Raw genomic sequence first — 25,305 nt, 5'->3', positions numbered from 1 at the left:
GCCAAATACTCGAATCAGTGAAGCATGTTTAATATAAACAGTGGGATTTATAACAATTAGGGAGGTTTGTGTCATGTTTGGCGTCCTACAGAAACCATATTAAAACAAAAAATCAATTCTTTCCCCTCATCTTTTTCCATTTTTCATACATCTTTGGAAAAGCTCCAGGGAGCCACTAGGGCGGCGCTAAAGAACCGCATACGGCTCTAGAGCCGCGGGTTGCCGACCCCTGCCCACAGTTTGATAATAAATATTTAATTATTGATTTATTTATTCATAAAGCACAATTTAAAAAAAAAACAGCCCCTTTTGACCCAAAGTGTGTACAGATTAAAAACAGAAAGGTAAAAGATTAAAATAATAAGAATAATAAAAATAACAACAGGTACAGAACATTCTGTATCAGGGATTCTCAAACTGCGGTACTGGTACACAGGCTCCATCTAGTGGTACGCCAAAGAATCACTTGATTAAAGTACAGTTGTGTATATTTAAACACAGTGTTACTGTTCAAACTGTGTGTAATGTTACAGTGGCCAAAAATATTAAACATATGTGTTAAATAAAACCTCTGCCTTGTTTTTAATGAATACTTAGGCCTACTACACTGCTGTATTGTAATGTTGGTCATTATGGTGGTACTTGGAGAGACACGTTTTTTTGCTGAGGTGGTACTTGGGGAAAATATTTTAAGAACCACTCGGTGGGTAAATAAAACACAGCTAAACAAGCCAACACATAAAATGATTTTTTTTTTTTTTTTTAAAGTACTACATATAAACAACAAAAAAGTACTATAAATAAAACAAAATAAGGAATATGCATAGTGAAAAAGTATAAATAAAACATGAAAAAAGAAATACAAATGTCCAACTCAGCTTGTGTTAAATGATAAGTGTTTTTTTTTTAAAGAAGATTTAAAAGTGTCGAGAGATGTCGCAGCTGTGAAATTCAGAGGCAGAGTGTTCCAGGTCTTCAGTTTTGACCTTGGGCCCTCTAAAAACACTGGTCAGATGACCTTAGATGATTAAATGTTTAATACAATAGCTCAGTGGTTCTCAAACTGTGGTACCGGGCTCCATCTAGTGGTACGGCAAGGAACCACTTGACTAAAGTACAATGTTTAATTTTCTTATATTCAAACACAGTGTTACTGTTCAAACTGTGTGCAGTGTCTCAGTTGCATTCTTGTTAAATAAAAAAAAACTTTGCCTTGTATTTAATGAATACTTAGGCCTAATACGCTACTGTATTTTTTAATGTTGGTCATCATGGTTTTACTTAGTTTGAGAACCACTGATGTAGCTCATGATTGAACTGTACTTTTTGTAAAAGAGCACCCTCAAGTGTTGAAACAGAGCAGTTAAAAGTTGGGGAAACACTCAAATTTGGCTTGTGCAAAGTTGCACACAAATAATCACTGACACAGACCTTGTGGTTAGAGTGTCCGCCCTGAGATCAGCAGGTTGTGAGTTCCAACCCCGGCCGAGTCATACCAAAGACTATAAAAATGGGACCCATTACCTCCCTGCTTGGCACTTAGCATCAAGGGTTGGAATTGGGGGTTAAATCACCAAAAATTATTCCCGAGCGCGGCCACCGCTGCTGCTCACTGCTCCCCTCACCTCCCAGGGGGTAAACAAGGGGATGGGTCAAATGCGGAGGATAATTTCACCACACCTAGTGTGTGTGTGACTATCATTGCTACTTTAACTTAAACAATTATTAAATGTATTACCTATATTTAAACTGAATAAAAAAAACATGTTTGCATACATTTTTTGGGTAACACTTTAGTATGGGGAACATAGTCACCATTAATTAGTTGCTTATTAACATGCAAATTAGTAACATATTGGCTCTTAATTAGTCATTATTAAGTACTTTTTAAGGCCTTATTCTGCATGGCCTTATTATACAACCAGTCAGCCATTAACGAAGAGTCAATTAGTTGCTTATTAAAATGCAAATGAGTAACATATTGGCTCTTAATTAGTCATTATTAAGTTCTTATTAATGCCTTATTCTGCATGGCCTTATTATACAACCAAGAGTCTTCCCTCAATAACCTCAGAATTATTGCTTATTAGTAACCCTAACCCTAAGTCTAACCCTTATATGTTCCCCTAGTGTCCAAATAACTCTAAATTAAGTCTTTGTTACGTAGAATATGTTCCCCATACTAAAGGGTTACCATTTTTGTTGTCAATGCGTTGCTTTATGTATACATTTTCTGACAAGGATCCGTATATAATTTAACTTTACAGCATAATGCTATGTTGTATTTATTCAATCAATCCCAGTAGGGGGCAGTGTTCAAGAAAAAGGCCTCTATACATCTGGTGTTGCATTTTCATTGGCTGGCTGTTGTAAAACCCCCACACTCTCTCAGCCAATCAGATAACAGAACACGCGTCTACGTACTTGAGTTGCTGGGTAGATACATTGAAAACAACGTCGTTCAGGCTAAGTTCGACTCTCGCTTGAACACAGCGGACGACCAGTACTGAATCATTTTGTGAGTTTTTAAGACTATTTACTCATGGTAGATTCAAATGCATTGTTCGTATTTCAAATATGTTCGATTGGATACATTTAAGGCACTGAATGACGCGTTTTAGGCATATTCTCTTGTCTAATTCAAACGACGTGCCTCGGCTGCTAAGTGCGTATTTACGTTGCTCTTTACACTAGAATCATTGTAATAACGTTGTTGTTTGTCAGTTTGCACTTTTGTGTTGTTGACACCGCTCTTCCAGTGACGGTGAGCAGCTAATGCTAACGCTAGCCATTGTTTATCAACAGTGGGACTTTGAATGAACAGAAGGGGAGGGGCGGGTTTTTTGCGTGGATTCATGTCTGGGCTTGTTTTTTTTTGTCTGATGTCTGCATTTCGTCTTTAACATTGCAGGAATCCGCGAAATCCTCTTTTACGTCGCAACATATATTTGATATTGTTGGAAATGGCAGCGGACTGCGAGGCCTGGTTGAACGCGAACCCCGTTGGTGAGTGTGAGAGAATCCGAGGGCCTTTAAACGCACCAACAGCTGTGCGTCTCCGACACGGAAGTACCGGTAGTCGAATATCTATTTTTATTGCATAATAGGCACAATTGAATTAATACAATCCAAATCCAATCCACTTTATTTATATAGCACATTTAAACAACAAAAATGTTTCCAAAGTGCTGCACAAAAATATTAAAAACAAGATGCAAATACTCCACCAATGACTGAATAAATACCAAATAAATAAACATTTTTTTAAAAAAGCCATATTTTGTTAAGGAAACTCCGTTTTTTTATGGCAAAAGCACAAAATATGCTACATTTCCCCCCTCAAAAATGTCTAAGTGGAATATTTGATGTGGATAGATAAATAGTACTTTATTGATTCCTTCAGGAGAGTTCCCTCAGGAAAATTTCAATTCCAGCAGCAGTGTACAGAATTGAGATTTTAATTTAAAAAATAAAAAGTAAATAATAGGGGTATAAATGGAAATATAATAGAAAATATAACAATAAGAATAAAATTAAAAAGCAACAATAAGAATAAAAATATAACAGTAAAAATAAGAATTTAACGAGAGAAAATATGCAGTAGTGACCATGTTATGAAAATGTATCGCATTGTTAATTGCATTGTTTTTTGTTGCAGTTTAGTTCAGTATTGTTATTGTTTTGCATCCCCTGTCATCCTAGTATCCCCCCTCGTCCCCAGAGAGGAGTTGTATACAGTCTGATGGCGTGTGGGACAAAGGAGTTGTAATGTGAAGTAACTGGAACCTTAAATTGGTCAAGAATTCATAACACCATTGATTATGATTCATTATTATTTTTTGAGCAATGACAGTATAAAAAAAATCGTATAAAAATCTTAAGTAATCCAAAAAGCACCCCCACTCACAAACTGTTAAAAATAAGTCATACATTATTCATTTGTTTACTTTGAATGCTTAAATCTCTTGATCAATTTCAGATCTATATGTTGATTATAGGTATTTATAATTTCTTTACTTTTTTTGTTTATTTTATGCCCTTTTTGTCAAAGAAAATGTGTTATTATGACAAAAACTGAATATTTTCTCCCCAAAAAATATTTCAAAGTGGAATATTTTATTTGAAATAATTGGAGACTTGAATAGGTCAATACTTCATAACAACATCCATTTTGATTCATTATTATTTTTGCGCAATGGCAGTTCTAAAGAAAAAAGGAAATATAAAACAATATAATAAAAAATAATACAATATATAAAAACATCATAAAATTAATATGATTAAAAATGATTTTAAAGGGTAAAACCAATTAAAACAAATAGAAATACAAATTTGAAAACACAGAGGACCACACAACTAGAGAGAATAAAAGTGCTAGCATGTTAAGTGATAATAATTATGTTCTTCTTCTTGTCAGTTATATATGCTTATCCACAGTGCACTGTGATGTAATGTCATGATGTTATAGGGATGAATCATTAAGTCATATTTTCTAATGCATTAGTCAGTTTGCACATTAAAGATGCTAAAACACATCGAATTGTCTCTCAATATATGCTATAATACCCTATCTGGACAAAACATTGACATAGCTGTGTGTTATGTGAGAAGTAAACAAGAAAAATATTGATTACATTTATAGTGGTTGAGTCAGAAAATCCAATGGATTGTACATAATGTACTTGTAGCTGTAAGTCCTAAATGGCAATTTTTTTAAATCAAAGGTGAAACTAACACTTCAACCCCATGCTCATTTGTTTATTGATTTATTTATTTCAAATCCATTGTGGTTGTACATACTGTAAACAAGGCACAAATCGTTAGGAAACTGTCCCTGTCCAAATGCTAGCTATATTTCACAAACAATAACCTTGATAGCAAATTATTTAGACAATGTGGTTACATTTACAGTACCACACAAATGCTTGGACATACACTACAGGCCAAAAGTTTGGACACACCTTCTCATTTCAATGGGTTTTCTTTATTGTCATGACTATTTACATTGTAGATTGTCACTGAAGGCATTAAAACAATTACACCTGTAAAGTGAAAACCATTTCAGGTGACTACCTTTTGAAGCTCATGGAGAGAATGCCAAGAGTGTGTGAAAAAGTAATCCGAGCAAAGGGTGGCTATTTTGCAGAAAATAGAATACAAAACATGTTTTCAGTTATTTCACCTTTTTTTGTTAAGTACATAACTCCACATGTGTTCATTCATAGTTTTGACGCCTTCAGTGACAATCTACAATGTAAATAGTCATGAAAACAAATAAAACACATTGAATGAGAAGGTGTGTCCAAACCTTTGGCCTGTACTTACTTACCGCTATGGTGTTCTAAAACCTTTAACTAATAGTCTATATTTTAAGAACAATAAATTGTTTGAAACATCAAACCTTTGATGCTCAGAAAACATAGCTGCTGTCATTAAAGTTCTTGCACGTTGCAAAATAAATAGAATAAAATAAATGTTTATTGCCATTTGCACAGGTACAGGACAGTATAGGTACATTGGAATTATCGTGTGTTTCTCCCTGAGTCAGCTTCTACAAAAAAGGTAGAAAAAAATAGAATAGCATTGTAAGAGAAAGAAAAAAAAAGAGTATAACAAAAGTACCAAGTAATAATAAATAAGTTGTGTTAACAGCTAAAACTGTACAGAAGTTATACAGAGTATTAAAGTAAATATGTAATAAAAAAATACAACAATACAACCTATTGCACCGATAAAGCTCTCTAAATAAACATTCAAAAACACCAACAATACTCCATTTACATGTTTTGATAGGAATTTTGATCAAATATTTATAATAAAATGTTATTACAGTGTAGGCCCTAACATTAAGGAACTGCTTTTAGCCATGCTGTGATCAAACAGCTATAGCTATTGCAGCTGTTGACATACTGAGCTGCTGCATGGCCTCTGAGTTGGTAAAAGTTAATTCTAGATTATAAATCGTACCTCTCACATGTATAGTAGAAGGTTGTGGCCATAAACCGAGAACTTGGTCAACTTTGACATCCAATTAATACCCAGAGATGGCAAGAAAGACACAAAAAGACGCGTTTGCGGCACCTTTTTTTTTATCTTATCGACCTGTGTGTGAGGATTAGGATTAATTATTTATCTAAACGGGAAAATATGAACAGTCAGCATTCCAGCGAGAGCAGACATTTTACAGTAAGTGATTGTTTTATTATGTTCGTAGTTCGGCACTTAGCAATACTGCTACATGATGCTTAGTGTTTCTCTAAAGCTTGATCAGTTCATCAAACAGCTTCTAAAACGTGTAGCTCATCCTCCCTATATTCAGGCTAAAAAATATAAGGTTGTGAGGTTGTGGATCATCATTTGTCCTAAAGTTGTCGTTGTCTCTCATGAAGTCAGCCATGATTAGTCGTGTTGTTGTTGAAGAAAAATGCGCCATATGCTCAAAATGACCAAAACATGTGAATATTACATGTTATTATGAATGTGCCTGTTACTACATTACATATATACTCACAATGTGTATATAAAACCTTAATTGAGGCTTTTGCATGTTTTTAGAGCGCTTTCAGGCAAATAGAGCGAATCTCATTAGCGCCATTTTTAGATGACTTTTGCTAGCGTTTATTTACGAGTTAGAATCCATAAAAAAAAATATATATATATATATATATATATATTTGTTCTTGTCTTACATGTGTGTACAGCTCCACTAATGGACATTGGAGTGTTACCGGTACTTTCAAAGGCAAAATTAAAGTATTGCTAGAAACATAATTTTATATTGGACTTTATTGTATTATATGTATAGTACATGTTCCAAAAAGCATAAAACACCACCAGAATTAGAGACATTACAAGTCAAAGTGATGAAGCTTCGTGTTACGCTCATGACTTGGTGTAACTAAACATTACCCTATAAGATGAAGGCAATTGCATTTTATTGATATTTGAAATGTATTCAATGTTTATAAATTAATATTTAAATATACTAAATGTAAAAAAGGGAATAAATATTCAAAATAAGATCATTAAATTAAATCTAGTTTAGTTACGCCATCATGAGCGCAACACATGGTTGTAAAAGTTTCGACTACAATTCTAAATAAGATGTCAAAAGCAAACTGAAATCAAATACACACAGCTTAAAGATTGATCAATACCTATTTAAATTTAGTAATACATAAATATGATGATTTATCAAAATATAAATGAAATATACCTGAACAGAACGCTCATGATGGTTACACCAAAAAGTAACGCTATGAATCGCATTTTTCCAAGTTTTTGGGGCATTTTTATGCTATTTCCAAGCATCTCCTTTTTTATTATCGTTGATTTTAAATGGTCAAACTAATGCATATTATATATGCATGCCCTAGTATACAAAACAAAAAAGTCATATTTATTTTGATTGTTACATTTTGAAGTACATTTGTGCAGGTGGGTGCGAATGTACCCATTACCAGAGCTGTACACATGAGGATTGCAAACGATAAGTAAATATCCCCCCCCCCTCCCCCCCCCAAAAAAGTGCAGTTCCTCTTTAACAATTAGCCAAGAGACAGATCTTATATGTGAAAACACTCTTAAAGGGGAACATTATCACAATTTCAGAATTGTTAAAACCATTAAAAATCAGTTCCCAGTGGATTATTATATTTTTCGAAGTTTTTTTCAAAATTTTACCCATCACGCAATATCCCTAAAAAAAGCTTCAAAGTGCCTGATTTTAACCACCCGTCCATTTTCCTGTGACGTCACATAGTGAAGCCAACACAAACAAACATGGCGGAAAGAACAGCAAGCTATAGCGACATTAGCTCGGATTCAGACTCGGATTTCAGCGGCTTAAGCGATTCAACAGATTACGAATGTATTGAAACGGATGGTTGTAGTGTGGAGGCAGGTAGCGAAAACGAAATTGAAGAAGAAACTGAAGCTATTGAGCCATATCGGTTTGAACCGTATGTAAGCGAAAACGACGAAAACAACACGACAGCCAGCGACACGGGAGAAAGCGAGGACGAATTCGGCGATCGCCTTCTAACCAACGATTGGTATGTGTTTGTTTGGCATTAAAGGAAACTAACAACTATGAACTAGGTTTACAGCATATGAAATATATTTGGCAACAACATGCACTTTGAGAGTGCAGACAGCCCAATTTTCATCTATTAATATATTCTGTAGACATACCCTCATGTCAGCAGGCCAGGGAAGCTAGGGTCGATATTCTTCTCTTGATCATCTTCGGGACGGTGTGAGCCAAGACATCCAGGGGGTTTAGCTCGCTCGTCTGCGGGAACAAACTGCCGCCATTGCTTGCCGTGCTACCGAGGTCCTTTGTCCCTGAATTGCTCACACAATCCGGCAGATTCAATGGGGGTCTGGTGGCAGATTTCTTTGACTTTTTCGTTGGAAATGCATCTGCTTTGAGTGTCGCAGGATATTCACACATTCTTGCCATCTCTGTCGTAGCATAGCTTTCGTCGGTAAAGTGTGCGGAACAAACGTCCAATTTCTTGCCACTTTTGCATCTTTGGGCCACTGGTGCAACTTGAATCCGTCCCTGTTCGTGTTGTTACACCCTCCGACAACACACCGACGGGGCATGATGTCTCCAAGGTATGGAAAACAGTCGAAAAAACGGAAAATAACAGAGCTGATTTGACTCAGTGTTTGAGAAAATGGCGGATTGCTTCCCGATGCGACGTCACATTGTGACGTCATCGCTCCGAGAGCGAATATTAGAAAGGCGTTCAATTCGCCAAAATTCACCCATTTAGAGTTCATAAATCGGTTAAAAAAATATATGGTCTTTTTTCTGCAACAGCAAGGTATATATTGACGCTTACATAGGTCTGGTGATAATGTTCCCCTTTAAGTTGAGGTACCAATGTAGTTCAAGGCAACAGTGCAGTGATGAAAAAGTAGGACATTAGGACACTGTACAATGAAATTAAAATGTAAATATGTTTTTTGTTCCATAATATTATAGAATTGAGACTAAATGAACAGCACCTTTTGTTCAAAAAAATAATAAAGACAGAACAATACGATCATATGGACAGCCGTAAGTGTCTACATTTTGTTTTTTATTTATTATTTTTACTTATTTTTTGTCTGGTTTTATATTTGTTTTATATCATCGCGTGAGGTGTATATTACTTGTTTTTGTTCGGTTTGTACTTCATGAAGTTTTGCACTTGTTTTTTTTGGTGGGTTTTTTGTCATTATATTTGGATGTATTTGTTTGGTTTGTATGCTTGTGAATCTGGGCTATCCATTAAGTAAGTCTACTTATTATGTTGAAGGGGGCAGGAAATATAAGATTTTCTTCATCCTGTTCCTTCTCAAGCATAGGTGTGTAAATATGTGTTTAGTTGCTAAAGTTTAATTGTCTATTGATCAAAATTGCACATCAATGAAGGAGATAAATAAAAAATGAATGAATGATGTAAGCCAAATGGTGACCTCCATTTTACCTCAAATTGATTCAACAATTGATGCTCGTTCATTAATATGCTAATCCTCCAACAGAGGCCGAGAATCTGAGTGACTCCATTGTGTCTGAAGACGAAGGCAATGGCGGAACGCTTAGCAACAACAAGAACATCACCAACGAGATCAACGGCAACTGGCTGTCCTCATCTAGCAACAGCGTACATGAGGCGCGTCTCAAGGCGAAGGCCAAGCGGAGGCTCAGGAAGAATTCCTCCCGGGATTCCGGTCGGGGGGACTCCCTCAGCGATAACGGGGATCTGGTCAGGGGAACAGCAGTGGCCCCCACCAGCCCAAAAAGCAAGCTGATGGACCGGAAGTCCAGACTGGGGAAGGGCAGAGGTCTGCCAAAGAAAGGTGAGACCTTTACATGTATTTAGTGACAGTTGTTCAATCGTGTTCACCTCAAAGGCAAGTGTTGTTATTATCACCTGTTTGGTTTACATGGAGGAGACATGCGCCAGCTGGCACACAAACAAATGGCGAGGCAATGGACAACAAAAGCCTCACCAAATGTACATTTTTAAAGAGGTTTAATGGTTCTTAGTATGCAACTTCAGCTATTGATGTGCATTTTTTTATTGTTCTTTTTCTATGACTGACCTATCAGATACGTTTTATTTTCCTATAAACCAGGGGTGTCAAACGCACGGCCCGTATTGGTTTTATCCGGCCCGCGGAATGAGTTTGCTAAGTATAAAAATCAGCCAAACTTTTCGAATGAAAGAAACTGCTGTTCTAAATGTGTCCACTAGATGTCACAATAGCAATTATTTGTATCTTTGTAGATGATGTGTAAAAAAAACAAAAACCACATGATGTCCGCGCACAAGTCGACGAAAATGAGCAAACTACCGTATTTTTCGGACTATAATTCGCAGTTTTTTCGCAGCGACTTATACTCTTGAGCGACTTATGTGTGCAATTATTAACACATTACCGTAAAATATCAAACAATATTATTTAGCTCATTCACGTAAGAGACTAGACGTATAAGATTTCATGGGATTTAGCGATTAGGAGTGACAGATTGTTTGGTAAATGTATAGCATGTTCTATATGTTATAGTTATTTGAATGACTCTTACCATAATATGTTACGTTAACATACCAGGCACGTTCTCAGTTGGTTATTTATGCCTCATATAACGTACACTTATTCAGCCTGTTGTTCACTATTCTTTATTTATTTTAAATTGCCTTTCAAATGTCTATTCTTGGTGTTGGATTTTATCAAATAAATTTTCCCCAAAAATGCGACTTATACTCCAGTGCGACTTATATATGTTTTTCTCCTTCTTTATTATGCATTTTCAGCCGGTGCGACTTATACTCCGAAAAATACGGTATATAAATAACATCCTGTAATTAGATTTTGATATTATAATTATTTTATCTTGATAGATTGAAAATGAACACCAATGAGTTAACTGATGAACATTATCACATCATTTATTCAGAAAGTATAAATAACGACAAATAAAGATAGAATACTATTAACTGCGACATGTAAGTGTACAAAAATCCCCAACAACATTATGATTTGTACATTTTCAGAATGTGTTTTTTCTATTTTTAAACAAAGAAAACAATCTGAAGTTGTCTTTATTTTTACGTTATCGTGCCGTGATTTTACCAGTCCGGCCCACTTGGGAGTAGATTTTTGTCCATGTGGCCCCTGATCTAAAAAGAAATTTGACAGCCCTGCTATAAACAGTGTCGCTTTCTTGTTGCCTGGGATGTCCCAGGCAAAATTTGGGCCCTTAGCAGAATTTCATTGTGAGTCTTCCATTACAATTTTTTTTCCATTTTTTCCTTATCTTATGTTGAGCGATTTTTATACTTTTTTCAATCAAACTTGAATTAAATTTTATGCATGTTTTGTACTAAAACATCATGAGAAACAGATTGTTTAATATGTTTTTATGTAAAATATAAAGTTTAACATGAAGTTACAAATGTCCCTTGAACAAATCTGACTGGGGTACGGTATCTGTAAGTCAAAATTCTAAATGGTGAGCCCAACGACAACATAAGGGATGGGATATGGAGCCACTTTTTGACATTTTTACAATGAAAACCTAAGCCGAATTCAATTATTATCAGTACTTCAGAAAACAGTATTTTCCGGACAGTAAACCGCTACTTTTTTCCCAAGCTTTGAACCCTGTGACTTATACAAAGGTGCGGCTAATCTATGGATTTTTCTTTACTAACGGCCACAATGTATTTTATACAACAAACGTGCATAGTAGTAACACCGACACAGAGACAGGAAAGATGTGTTATGGCGTTATCCTTTGGACGGGTTCACTCACTGCAGGTGCTACGCTTGAAAGTTTACAGTATTTTCTTCTGTTTTGTGCCTTCAACCGGAAGAATAACTGTTCCGTTTACTAGTCGTCCATAGCCTCTCTACTCATATGATTTCTTCATTCTTTACTCCAAGCAACGTTTGTAAGTTTTACAATTTAACTAAAACAATTCATACTTACTAAACCGTCACATGTTTGATAGTAGTGTTTTCATGCATATTTTTATGTGCTATTGTAGTGTAATCAAGCTAGCGTCGTTAGCATTAGGTTATAAGCCAACATGTTTACACGTGTCTGTGTTAATATTATTAACTTATTACGGCATTCTTTTTGTATTGTTTTAGTTTCACAAATTCCTCAGTAAATTCACCAAAACGTCACGGTGGAGTTATTGAGTCTGTTTAGCTGATTGGAGAGCTAGCTTCCGCAGCTAGTGGGTCCATGACGATGACTTCTGTTTTGTTTGATCAACCGTTTTACTGCCGTGTGACAGGCACCGTTTGTAAACGATTAGGCTTTGTGAATACACATTTACAAAATCTTTCCGTGTAAATATCTCATTTTTCAACATGTATATCTGCGGCTTATTGTCCGGTGCGGCCATTATATGGAAACTTCTTTTTTTTTTTTTCTCAAATGTAGTGGGTGCGGCTTATACACCGGTGCAGTCTAGAGTTTGGAAAATACAGTAATTCCCATAAATACAGTATATATTGGTGGCATGTGTAAATTTGAATAATTCCGATCTAAATCATATCTTATAACTTCTGATTGTTTACTTAATAAAAAGTTTCTTAAAAAAAACAAAAATACATACCGTATACCGGTAACAATTATATATGAATTAAGGGTAAACACTTATGTATTGTGTATGCATATATTATGTATGCAGTTTGTTGTCTCTTTTATGTGACCTGCAATTTTGAGGTCTTACATGTCCTGCTTTAAAAATATATGCCCAGCATATGTTCACATAAGCAGTTAGGCTAAATATAGGAGAATGTCAAATATAGCTTGGTACACAAGCTGCTTTACTGCAGGTTTCGTGAAGTGTCTGCAATCTGTTGGTGCGTTCACGTGTTCTGCTAAAAGGAACTCGGCAACCTCAAACTGGAGTTGAGGTTTTGAGTTACCAAAGAACTGGTGCACAGCTTGTGTGGGATCCTGCTAGTAAGATTTGTCTGGAAGTGGGCTCATGTTTGAGCCTAAGCCTTTTCATCTGATCAAGTGTTATAAACCCTTTGAAGAGATTTTAGGATTGGTCCTGATTTATAGCAACATGTCTTTTTGTCTCGATGTTTTTCACATTTCATCATCCAGTCATCACTGCTTTATGTTAGGGTGGAACATGTATTTTCAAGGAATTAAAACCATGTTTTTGTCTTTTTCGTGTCTCTAAAATACAAACCCCGTTTCCATATGAGTTGGGAAATTGTGTTAGATGTAAATATAAACGGAATACAATGATTTGCAAATCCTTTTCAACCCATATTCAATTGAATGCACTACAAAGACAACATATTTGATGTTCAAACTCATAAACTTTATTTTTTTTTTGCAAATAATAATTAACTTAGAATTTCATGGCTGCAACACGTGCCTAAGTAGTTGGGAAAGGGCATGTTCACCACTGTGTTACATCACCTTTTCTTTTAACAACACTCAATAAACGATTGGGAACTGAGGAAACTAATTGTTGAAGCTTTGAAAGTGGAATTCTTTCCCATTCTTGTTTTATATAGAGCTTCAGTCGTTCAACAGTCCGGGGTCTTTGCGGTCGTATTTTACGCTTCATAATGCACCTCACATTTTCGATGAGAGACAGGTCTGGACTGCAGGCGGGCCAGGAAAGTACCCGCACTCTTTTTTTTACGAAGCCAAGCTGTTGTAACACGTGCTGAATGTGGCTTGGCATTGTCTTGCTGAAATAAGCAGACGGCGCTTAGATGGCAGCATATGTTGTTCCAAAACCTGTATGTATCTTTCAGCATTAATGGTGCCTTCACAGATGTGTAAGTTACCCATGCCTTGGGCACTAATGCACCCCCATACCATCACAGATGCTGGCTTTTGAACTTTGCGTCGATAACAGTCTGGATGGTTCGCTTCCCCTTTGGTCCGGATGACACGATGTCGAATATTTCCAAAAACAATTTGAAATGTGGACTCGTCAGACCACAGAACACTTTTCCACTTTGCATGAGTCCATCTTAGATGATCTCGGGCCCAGAGAAGCCGGCAGCGTTTCTGGATGTTGTTGATAAATGGCTTTCGCTTTGCATAGTAGAGCTTTAACTTGCACTTACAGATGTAGCGACAAACTGTATTTAGTGACAGTGGTTTTCTGAAGTGGTCCTGAGCACATGTGGTGATATCCTTTAGAGATTGATGTCGGTTTTTGATACAGTGCCGTCTGAGGGATCGAAGGTCACGGTCATTCAATGTTGGTTTCCGGCCATGCCGCTTACGTGGAGTGATTTCTCCAGATTCTCTGAACTTTTTGATGATATTATGGACCGTAGATGTTGAAATCCCTAAATTTCTTGCAATTGCACTTTGAGAAACGTTGTTCTTAAACTGTTTGACTATTTGCTCACGCAGTTGCGGACAAAGGGGTGTACCTCGCCCCATCCTTTCTTGTGAAAGACTGAGCATTTTTTGGGAAGCTGCTTTTATACCCCATCATGGCACCCACCTGTTCCCAATTAGCCTGCACACCTGTGGGATGTTCCAAATAAGTGTTTGATGAGCATTCCTCAACTTGATCAGTATTTATTGCCACCTTTCCCAACTTCTTTGTCACGTGTTGCTGGCATCAAATTCTAAAGTTAATGATTATTTGCAAAAAAAAAAATGTTTATCAGTTTGAACATCAAATATGTTGTCTTTGTAGCATATTCAACTGAATATGGGTTGAAAACGATGTGCAAATCATTGTATTCCGTTTATATTTACATCTAACACAGTTTCCCAACTTATATGGAAACGGGGTTTGTACATGTTTTAAGAGAGTCCTCTAAACTTTCCCACTGAGGGCTGCACATTGAAAAATAAAAGAATGCGGGGGCCATTTTGATTTAATTTTCAAAACCATTACAATATAAATATTTGTTTTAACCAGTAGGTCAACCTCGATATAAAGTTGGGGGAAAAAAAGGTTTTATGCCCCATTTTGTTAAGGAAACCCTGTCTTTTTTTTTTTTATGGCAAAAGCACAAAGTATGCTACATTTTCCCCCTCAATAATGTCTAAGTGGAAGATTTGATGTGAAGTAATTGGAACCTTAAATTGGTCAACAATTCATAACACCATTGATTATGATTCATTATTATTTTTTGAGAAATTACAGTTTTAAAAAAATCTACAAAAATTCTAAGTAATCGAAAAGGGCCCCCACTCACAAAACTGTAAATATTTTTTAAGTAATATTTTTTTTTACTTTCAACGCTTAAATCTCTTGATCAATATCAGATCTATATGACGATTATATGTTTTTATATTTTCTTTACTTTTTTTGTTTATTTTATGCACTTTTTGTCAAAGAAAAAGTGTTTTTATGGCAAACACACATAATATTCATAGTGGAATATTTGATTTAAAAATAATTGGAGCCTTGAATAGGTCACTACTTCATAACAACATTGATTTTAATTCATTATTATTTTTCGAGCAATGGCAAACAGCATGTATGGCAACACTGTGTTATTAGAGTCAACATTGCAACTTTTTTCTTGTTACATTTCACCTGTATGGTCTTTTAATCCACTTTTTTTATTGTTTTTTTACTGTTCAAAAAGTTAGGTGTGGGCAACAAATGGACACGCCTGCTCTAAAGGCTCTGATGACAGGAACGGTTTCAAACATTGTGCCTAAATGTTGTCCTCAGGTGGGGCTGGAGGCAAAGGCGTGTGGGGCCGATCCGGTGAGGTTTATGGACCCCAGCAAGTAGATGAGAAAGACCCCAACTATGATGAAGCTCAGGTATTGACTGCAATGTTCCCTCTAATTTTTCATGTGTGTGAGCAAACGCAAAAACTCCCTGAGCATTCAGTGGAGCCCATGTGAGCAACATCAGATGTGCACACTGTGGCTACACCAGCAGCACACCTGTCCCAAACCTGACTAAATAACAAGTTCAATCTCCATCCATCCATTTTCTACCGCTTGTCCCTTTCGGGGTCGCGGGGGGTGCTGGAGCCTATCTCAGCTGCATTCGGGCAGAAGGCGGGTTACACCCTGGACAAGTCCCCACCTCATCACAGGGCCACCACAGATAGACAGACAACATTCTCTTATTATTATAATCAAATGACAGCAGTCATTTCCATGAGGTTATTTTCTAATATAAGTGTTTAGGCCCACTTACAATGACAATAGCAAAAAATATTGTTTTTTTTCATGAACTGTGTACTTGTATTGTTTGTCTGGGTGGAGGTCCTGCTTTGGAAATAATTTGTACCCCTTTCAGACATTGCATTTAGTTCCCATTAAAACATTCACATGTTGCACAATGAGATGTAAGCAGGGGATCAGGTGTACATTCCTGCAACTTCCTGTTTGTAAAAAATATATTTTTATTAGTATTTATTTAATATACTAACAGCATTTCATGATTAATATTTATAAATTAAGATTCCTAATAAATGACACTAGAATAAGCACACATTTGATAGGTAAATCATAGTGTAACGACCTGCAATTACACTTTATGTGTGGTGTTGGAGTTGTCCGACTTTTTGTGTGGCTGTAAACGCATCGCTGCCTAAGTGCCAAGAAAGAGCAAGCGGCTGCTGTTGATATAACAAAGTTGCTTTTGGTCTGGTTTGTACTGCAGAAAATGACCAGTTTTGCTAGATATCTTTTTTTTTTTACTAATGTTTTGGTGATGTGTTTATGGCCGACAATAAAGAGCTTTGCTCAGTAAAGTGATCGATGGAATTCATGTCCTCAAAGCGTCTCGACAGACGTTACAATATTTTGAACAATGATGACGAAAACTGTTTTCCCTGTCGTGTCCCTGTGTCGAAAATTGTTATGCTCTTATTTTTTTATTTGATTTTGTGCGTGGCATAGATTTGCCGTACGCAGAGGATGCTTGAGCAGTGCGCAATTGCACAGGCACGTTGATTGACTGCTTTCTAATATCAAGTGAACACACTCATTTTAAAAATACCAAATTTTCTGATGTAAAATAGACAATGGTAAATCCCTTTTTAAACAAATCATTTAAATTTTTACATAGGTGTTGCTCTGTATACCTCGATTTACGGACTTAATTGGTTCTTTGAAAAAAAACAGGGTTCATAAATAGTAACGTTTGTATATTGAAACAATGTAAACATGAATAATGGGTAGTAAACCTTTGTACCCTTTGGACACTATACAGTTCTATGCAGTGCTATATATCAAAAAAATATACATGACAAGGGAGTGATGGATCAACTTTCTGTTTAGCCAAAACAACAGCAACAACAAAAAGAGCTGAACTGACTTTTCCTATGCAGCAGCCACATGCGCACACGTTGTCACTAGCCTTGTGGTGCACTCAATGGTTTGAAATCACAAAACGCCCTAACTTTATTATCCAGGTCGTTACAATGATTTGAAATTTAAACCAGAAATACAATCCTCTTCCCCTTGTCAGTTTTTATTCTTTGTGTGCAGCAAATGGGGTGGAGTCAGAGTCAGTGTAATGATGGTGATTATTATTAGCTCAGAGGAGCGGCTCCACACTGTGTATGGTGACACATAATTAACTGCTAGCCGCTTGTCAGCCGGGGGACTAAAAATAAATACAATATCAGCCAGCCGGCAATAATCGGCAATGGCAATCACAGTTTTTCACGAAAATCTGCCTATATTGATCTACAGTACACTGACAATATTTTAGTACACTGATAATATTTAATCTATTACAAGTGAAAAATCTGGTCCAAATGTTAATGTTACACATATTCATAAATATGTTAAACATGGGATCTTGAATGTTTTTTCCCAGGAAAACTGTGTGTATGAGACTGTGGTTCCTCCGCTGGATGAGAGGGACTTTGAGAAAACGGTCACGCCTATCGTGCAAGAGTACTTTGAACATGGAGATACGAATGAAGTAGCGGTAAGCATGGCCCAGGACTATGAGGAGAACTGTCAATGACTTCACAAAGAGTTGAGCTATTTGTCTGTACATTTAGGAGCTGCTATCAGAGCTGAATCTGGGGCCCATGAGGAGCGAGGTGCCATCACTGGCTGTGTCGTTAGCCCTGGAGGCTAAGTCCAGCCATCGAGAGCTGACCTCCAGGCTGCTGGCTGATCTCTGTGGGTCTGTCTTGCTCCGCAGTGACATGGAAAAATCCTTTGACAAACTCCTCCAAGAGCTCCCTGAGCTAGTGCTGGACACTCCTGGAGCCCCTCGGGTGAGTGTGCGGTTATTGAAGCTAAACACCAAATATAGTGAACTCTGTTGACATAAAAACATTCACCAGTTTTGATCACATTTTGGTCAAGTAAAAGCCTAAAAGATCAACACTACATATACAATATAAGCACGTGTGAGGTAAAACCATGCGAGTATTATTGTAGCAAAACTATTTGCAAATGCGTATCTCAATCTGTGCATCTGTTATCTGATTCATGTGTGCATGTACTCATTTGTGTGTCTGTATCTCAATCTGTGTGTGTGTAATTAGATCCATGTGTGCGTGTTTTAATTTGGGTGCCCGTATTTCTGTGTAAGAAAAAAAAAAATCTGTCTGTCCTTATTTTGATTCGTGTGTGTGTGTGTGTGTGTGTGTGTGTGTGTGTGTGTGTCTGTCTGTGTCTGTGTCTGTGTGTGTGTGTGTGTGTGTGTGTGTGTGTGTGTGTGTGTGTGTGTGTGTGTGTGTGTGTGTGTGTGTGTGTGTGTGTGTGTGTGTGTGTGTGTGTGTGTGTGTGTAAAAAAAAAATAAAATTGTATGTCGGTGTATTCAGATTTGTGTGAAGCAGGAATAGAATAGAATGTATTTTATTGATCCCTGGGGGAAATTCAGCACCACAGTTCGCTCACAATAGATAATAATAATAAAAAATATAATATATATGATATATTATATATATAATATAAATATATATTATACATATATTCTACATTTAAGTGCAGTCAAGAAGGAACATATGCATTATGCAGTCTGATGGCTGCCGGTATGAAGGACCTCCTGTGTCATTCCGTGTTGCATTTTGAACGTGCTAAGGAAGCCAATTAGGAAGCCTAATTGGCTGATTTTTGCGAAACTTCTGTCGTATAAGATTTGTGTGTTCATGCAGCGATCTGAATGTGTAAAAAAACTTGACTGACTGCAACTTTACCTTTCCTTTCCCTATACCCACCACTAGTTGGCACCCACTCATCTTATTCCCGTATTTACCGGACTATAAGGCGCACTTGAAATCCTTTTTTTCTCTCAAAACTCGACAGTGTGCCTTATAACCCGGTACGCCTAATGTACGGAATTGCTTACCGACCTCGAAACTATTTTATTTGTTACATGGTGTAATGATACGTGTGACCAGTAGATGGCAGTCAAACATAAGAGATACGTGTGGACTGCAATATGATGGCAATATGACTCAGGTAAACAACGCCAACATTTTATATGTTCCATTGAAAATATAGAACATTACAGATGGCGCTCAAAAATCTATCAAAAATGTTTTAGTACTACTTTGGTACGCTATGAAACCGCACCGCTTGATGGATTGTCGGCGCGTTAAACATACCAGTATTATTATGGTGTGTGTATGAGGTAAGACACATTATCTGGCATTTTCTTTCGCAATATTAAGCAAAAGCAACTTTTCTCACCTTTTGGTACCTGCTGATCTGTATTTGGGATCTGCATAAATCCTGAAAAATTGCGCGCATCAGCCTTTGTAGTCTATAAGCGTCTTCTTTGTCTCCATCTTCTTGTTGTAGGAATTCATCCTCTGAGAAAACCTAACTTGTTCACAGACAACATTACTGATAGCTTATTTGAAGAAGACCAACATTTCTGACAACTAAATTACTGCTAAAACATGACATTTTACTTAAAGGGGAACTGCACTTTTTTTTTTTTTTTGCCTATCGTTCACAATCATGAGAGACAAGAAGACAAAAGGTTGTTTTTTTTTGCATTCTGACATGTAAAAATTGGCTCGTTCTTGGTGGCAAACAATCAATTCTACCTCTAAGTCACAAAATCCACCAACAATACTTCATTTACATTCCGTAATCTGTAAAATAACCAAGCTGTAGCAACATTGTTATTGTTATTGTAAGAGCGAACACTGAGGAACTTTTTTTCTAGCGTGGTAACACATCAGCATGCTTCGGTATTACCGTATTTTTCGGAGTATAAGTCGCACCGGCCGAAAATGCATAATATAGAAGGAAAAAAACAAATATAAGTCGCACTGCAGTATAAGTCGCATTTTTGGGGGAAATTTGTTTGATAAAACCCAACACCAAGAATAGACATTTGAAAGGCAATTTAAAATAAATAAAGAATAGTGAACAACAGGCTGAATAAGTGTACGTTATATGAGGCATAAATAACCAACTGAGAAGGTGCCTGGTATGTTAACGTAACATATTATGGTAAGAGTCATTCAAATAACTATAACATATAGAACATGCTATACGTTTACCAAACAATCTGTCACTCCTAATCGCTAAATCCCATGAAATCGTATACGTCTAGTCTCTTGCGTGAATGAGCTAAATAATATTATTTTATATTTTACGGTAATGTGTTAATAATTTCACACATAAGTCGCTCCTGAGTATAAGTCGCCCCCTGGCCAAACTATGAAAAAAAACTGCAACTTATAGTCCGAAAAATACGGTAGCCATAAAAGCTTGCTACGGAAAGAGATAAGCTAGCACGAAACTGCACAGCACAGTGCGATAAGACAACAATGTGTACTGAGTGAAAAACATGAACAATCATATTACAGCATCTGTAAAGTATTAGCCCACATTTCATGTTTTGTTTGTACACAGCCAGCCAGACAACGTATGTACTGTAGTTGAAATGACAAGCATGACATGTTGCGTGTATCATGATCAATATTAAAGTGACTCCCTCAATGGATAGTTGTGTGTTTGGTCCAGCTGGACGGGGAAGTTTTTTCCAATTTATTTGTGTAAGCACTCCATGTCAAAAAAGCTTGGCTTCAAGTTCCACATTTACAGCTTCGAGTCACGCCTATGTCACTCTCTCGGCTTCCGTCTGCTCCAACGTTTCACCCACTTCTTCGGGCTCGCTTCTAGAAGCAGTAGTTCATCCTCAGTATATTCAGCTTCAAAAAGATAAGGTTCTGAATCCTCATTTGTCCAAAAATAGTCGTCTTTGGTGTCTTATTACCAAGTCTGCCATGATTACAACATACTCCTGTTTGTTTCCGGAAGTAGGAACACACATTTGTTGCCAAAAGTCAGAAGTGCGCTGCTATGGAAACAAAAATCAATGCACGGACTGAATGATGATTAAAATTACCAAAAATACGGTAAATATTGTACATCTTACATATTGTCATGAACGTGTCTGTTACTACATTATATATAGACTTGCAGTGTGTATTTAAAATGCTGATGATGGAGGATTTTGCAGTTGTTTTAGAGGGCTTTGAGGGCTACAACAGTGACTCCCATTAGCTGCATCTTTCAAGCGTTTTTTTTATTATCTATAAAATCCTAAAAAAAAGACATGATAATGATTGTGAACGATAAGCAAAATTACAAAAAAAGTGCAGTTTCGCTTTAAAGCAAGTGATTGAGAGAGTCTTATGTGGTGGCTTCAACACAGAAAAACATGAGTGGGTGCAAGACATCGACTTTGATTTTGCGAATCTGATTACACACATACAGAGATTGAAATACACACACACACATAAATAGTACACGGACACGTGAATCGGATTACAGATGCAGAGATTGAGATACGAGTTTGCAAATAGTTTTGCTACAATAATTCTTCCATATAAAACCTTTAAACATGTTATGTAATATGCTTATTAAATACTGTTAAAACTAATTAGATTGTTTGGCACACTTCAAAAAACAGAACACTCAGTTTTAGTAGGAATGGGCATTGTTTACATTTTAACCGATAGTAGTACCAATTTGGTACTTTTGAAACTGTCAGAGCCCGAATCAGTACTTAAGAAATGGAGAACATTACATTTTTTGTTTAAAAAAACAATGCCTTTTTATTTGTAACACACTAGTAATTGAAATACTTCAATAATATAAATCAAAGGAGAACTAAGTAATGCCTTCAGAAATAAAAATTACAATCCACAACACATTTGTCATAGTTATAGCAAGAATACAGAACATAGAGTATGTATAACAAAACCCGACTTGCTTGTGTTGAAATGTTGATGCTCAAAATTCCGGGGTTCATGAATGCACCTTGCACACCGTGACCGTGATGGTTGCATGAAGAAATTATGTGTTGTTGTGGCAGTGTTACAGTTGACGTGTTAAGATCGACAATAACGTTTAAAAAGAGGATCAAGACTCTTGTCTACTTACAAGACGTTACTTGCATAATATTATCGTCAAGCACTCGTCGCAGTTGGAGTCTTCTCATTTAACCCTGAAATAAGGCCTTGCTAGCTACGTCTTTTTTTTGGTCTGCTTACTATAATTTACTGATGCCTTCATAAAACAAATTTCAGTACCCAACCCAAAACATTGCGGGCGTGTAGTTTTAAGGAATAAAAAAAATCCATGTTTGTGAGTAGATAAAAGACACAAATGCAAAAAATACCGTATTTTTCGGACCACAGGGCTCACAGGATTATAAGCCGCACTGCCGATGAGCGGGTTTATTCAGGTCTTTTTTCATACAAAAGGCGCATTTAAGGGGTAATATTTTGATTTGTCTCTACATTTAAAATACTTCCTTGTGGTCTACATAATATGTAATGGTGGTTCTTTTGTCAAAATGTTGCATAGATTATATTTTACAGATCATCTTCAAGCCGCTTTCTGACAGTCTCTTCAGGATGCACCGTTTTTTGGTCGGTCTTATTTACGTGGCTCCACTTCGACAGCGTCTTTTCCCCGTCATCTTTGTTGTACCGGTAGTTTTAAGTGCTTCCGTAGCATTTCTACTGACAAATGTAAGTTAGAACTGTACACTACTTTATATTAGAAATGGCAACAGCGGAGGATGAACAACAAGAGGATAGAGGGAAAAGAAGGAGCTTATTGATTACAGTGCGGACTACAATGGCGCATGCGTGCAAATCTTCGGGACTTATGCAGATCCCAAATACACTACAGCAGGTACCAATAGGAAAGAAAAGTAATTTTTTTTATAGCAGGTCCTTATACACACACCATAATAATACCTGTATGTTGAAGCACAGTACGCCTGACTATGGTAGCCGTAATGGTCCGCATTCCATCAAGCGGTGCAGCTTCGTAGCTTACCAAAGTCGTACTGAAACATTTGGACCGATTTTCGAGCGCCGTGTTGAATGTTTTATATTCTCAACGAAACATCAACGTTTTGGTGTTGCTTGCTTCCAGTTACTTGCTAGCGTCAATTATTAAACAACAGGCATCATCCTGCAGTCCGCATGTATCTCCAATGTGTGACTGCTATCTGCTAGCCACTTCTATCATTACGTCATGTACCAAATAAAATTGCTTCAAGGTCGGTAAGCACAACCAGAATTAACACATACATTAGGTGCGCCGCGCTATAAGGCACGCTGTTGGTTTTTGAGAAAATTAAAGGATTTTAAGTGTGCCCTACAGTCCGAAAAGTACGGTAAGTTGTGCGTGTGTCCTGCAGCGTAGACATGAGATCTCTGGTCATTGTCTGGCCGCTATCTAAAAATGCAAACTCAGCACAGCTCTTTGAAAGGCCTATTTGTAGTCCACTGCAGATGACCCCTCCCTCTCGGTCTCACTGGTCCTTTCTCACAGATCTGTGTGTGTGCGTGCGTGTGTTTTCATAAGAGCATTATAAATCTATCCTGCCCCCCCAAAAAAAACTATCCCTCTTTGTCTCCCTGTGTGACTTTCTCTATTTCTCACACATGCACACACACTTTTGTTTTTCTTCATGTGGCAGCCAGTCAAGCCACCTCCAGAGTGAGCCGTCTCTTGCCCGTAGTGGAACAATAGTTGCAGTGCTGAGTGCATGCTTTGGAGTAGCCCGGGCAACAAAACCAGCTCTTTTGTTTACCCAAAATTACATGCTTGCATGACTGTAGACTAGAACACACACACACACACACACACACACACACACACACACACATACTGGTTATCATTTGGAATGGGGACCAAGTTTTTGATCATCACTTGTGGGGACCACCCTTTGTACAGATTGTGGAGGCATAAAAAAAATGAGGTCAAATGTCCACTGCCCAGTTAGCTCATACACGTCTTTAAATCTCTGGATTGATGAAGTAATGTGCTGATCATTCTTACTGGGGACCCTGGGGAAAAAGAGTTAATATGGTTCATGGGGACCAAATTTAAATAATTTTGCATAATTCACACAAATTTGTACGTGACTACTGAGGACATTTAAAAAAAAAAAAAAAAAAAGTTCAAATTAAATATGACATGATCCTCAGAATACAGCACTACAGCTGTCCTCTTATAGGACGTTTCACCACTTAAATGTTAAAGAAAATCCTTCATCTTCTGTGACATTACTGAAAACTGCTATTTAGCAGTAATGAAGTTGTCTGCAACTCCAACTACCATATATAGAAGGATGGAAAATTCTGAATGTGAATCATACTTTAAGGTAATAATGTTTCATAATCATGCTGTATGAAAATGTCATCCTAAGGAACACTAAACCAGATTTTGTTTTTGGAAAAATATATTAGTTTTAACTAATATACTAACACACTCAAACTAACCAGTAAACATGTTTTAAAAATCACTTAGGCATCTTCAGAATGGATCTATCATTTAAAAAGGTTTCCCTTTAGGGGACCTGTTTTTTTTGTTCCCATACCGTCAGAGGTCCCCTAAAGGTGACTGTAAACAGAGCGATGTACCCATTAAGTAAGCATTGCCAGAATACACACACACACACACACGCACGCACACAATTATTTCCTCAGGAGCCAGCAGTCCAAACTTTAAATCTTCTGTTACAACACAAACATAATGGAGAAATATTGCTATAAACCGTATCTAAATGTTTAGCTTGTTCTTTTAATTGATGCATGACGTCATTGCTTATGACACAGACCCAATTAACTGACATCAATATCAGTTTGTTTTTACAATAATATTTGTCTTTTTTCTCTATTTTGCAGTTGATGGGCCTTTTTATTGCACGTGCTGTTAATGACCAAATATTGTCAAAGAGCTACATCGAGGGCTATAAAGGCCGAGTTGGCTGTGAATACACAAGGTATGACTAAAAATTATATTACTTGTTCTACTTTGTTTTGACTGAGACTATATATATATATATATATATATATATATATAT

The 25,305-nt window shown here is 36.8% G+C and overlaps 1 protein-coding gene across 1 annotated transcript in view; it reads left to right on the top strand.

The window, feature by feature from the left end:
* The first annotated feature begins 2,391 nt into the window (after nucleotides 1-2,391).
* pdcd4b (programmed cell death 4b) overlaps nucleotides 2,392-25,305 on the top strand; it is a 28,606-nt gene continuing 5,692 nt past the window's right edge. Inside the window, exons 1-7 of the mRNA XM_061922775.2 lie at nucleotides 2,392-2,518; nucleotides 2,912-3,006; nucleotides 9,538-9,855; nucleotides 15,699-15,793; nucleotides 17,811-17,924; nucleotides 18,001-18,222; nucleotides 25,127-25,224. Of these exons, the coding sequence (XP_061778759.2) occupies nucleotides 2,964-3,006; nucleotides 9,538-9,855; nucleotides 15,699-15,793; nucleotides 17,811-17,924; nucleotides 18,001-18,222; nucleotides 25,127-25,224 (890 nt within the window). The 5' untranslated portion in view covers nucleotides 2,392-2,518; nucleotides 2,912-2,963. The remainder of the gene's footprint in view (nucleotides 2,519-2,911; nucleotides 3,007-9,537; nucleotides 9,856-15,698; nucleotides 15,794-17,810; nucleotides 17,925-18,000; nucleotides 18,223-25,126; nucleotides 25,225-25,305) is intronic.

The sequence above is a fragment of the Nerophis lumbriciformis genome, linkage group LG27 (genome assembly GCF_033978685.3).
Source record: "Nerophis lumbriciformis linkage group LG27, RoL_Nlum_v2.1, whole genome shotgun sequence".
Classification (NCBI taxonomy): domain Eukaryota; kingdom Metazoa; phylum Chordata; class Actinopteri; order Syngnathiformes; family Syngnathidae; genus Nerophis; species Nerophis lumbriciformis.
The sequence above is the reverse complement of the archived record's forward strand: the minus strand, read 5'-3'. Positions and strand labels throughout refer to the sequence as shown.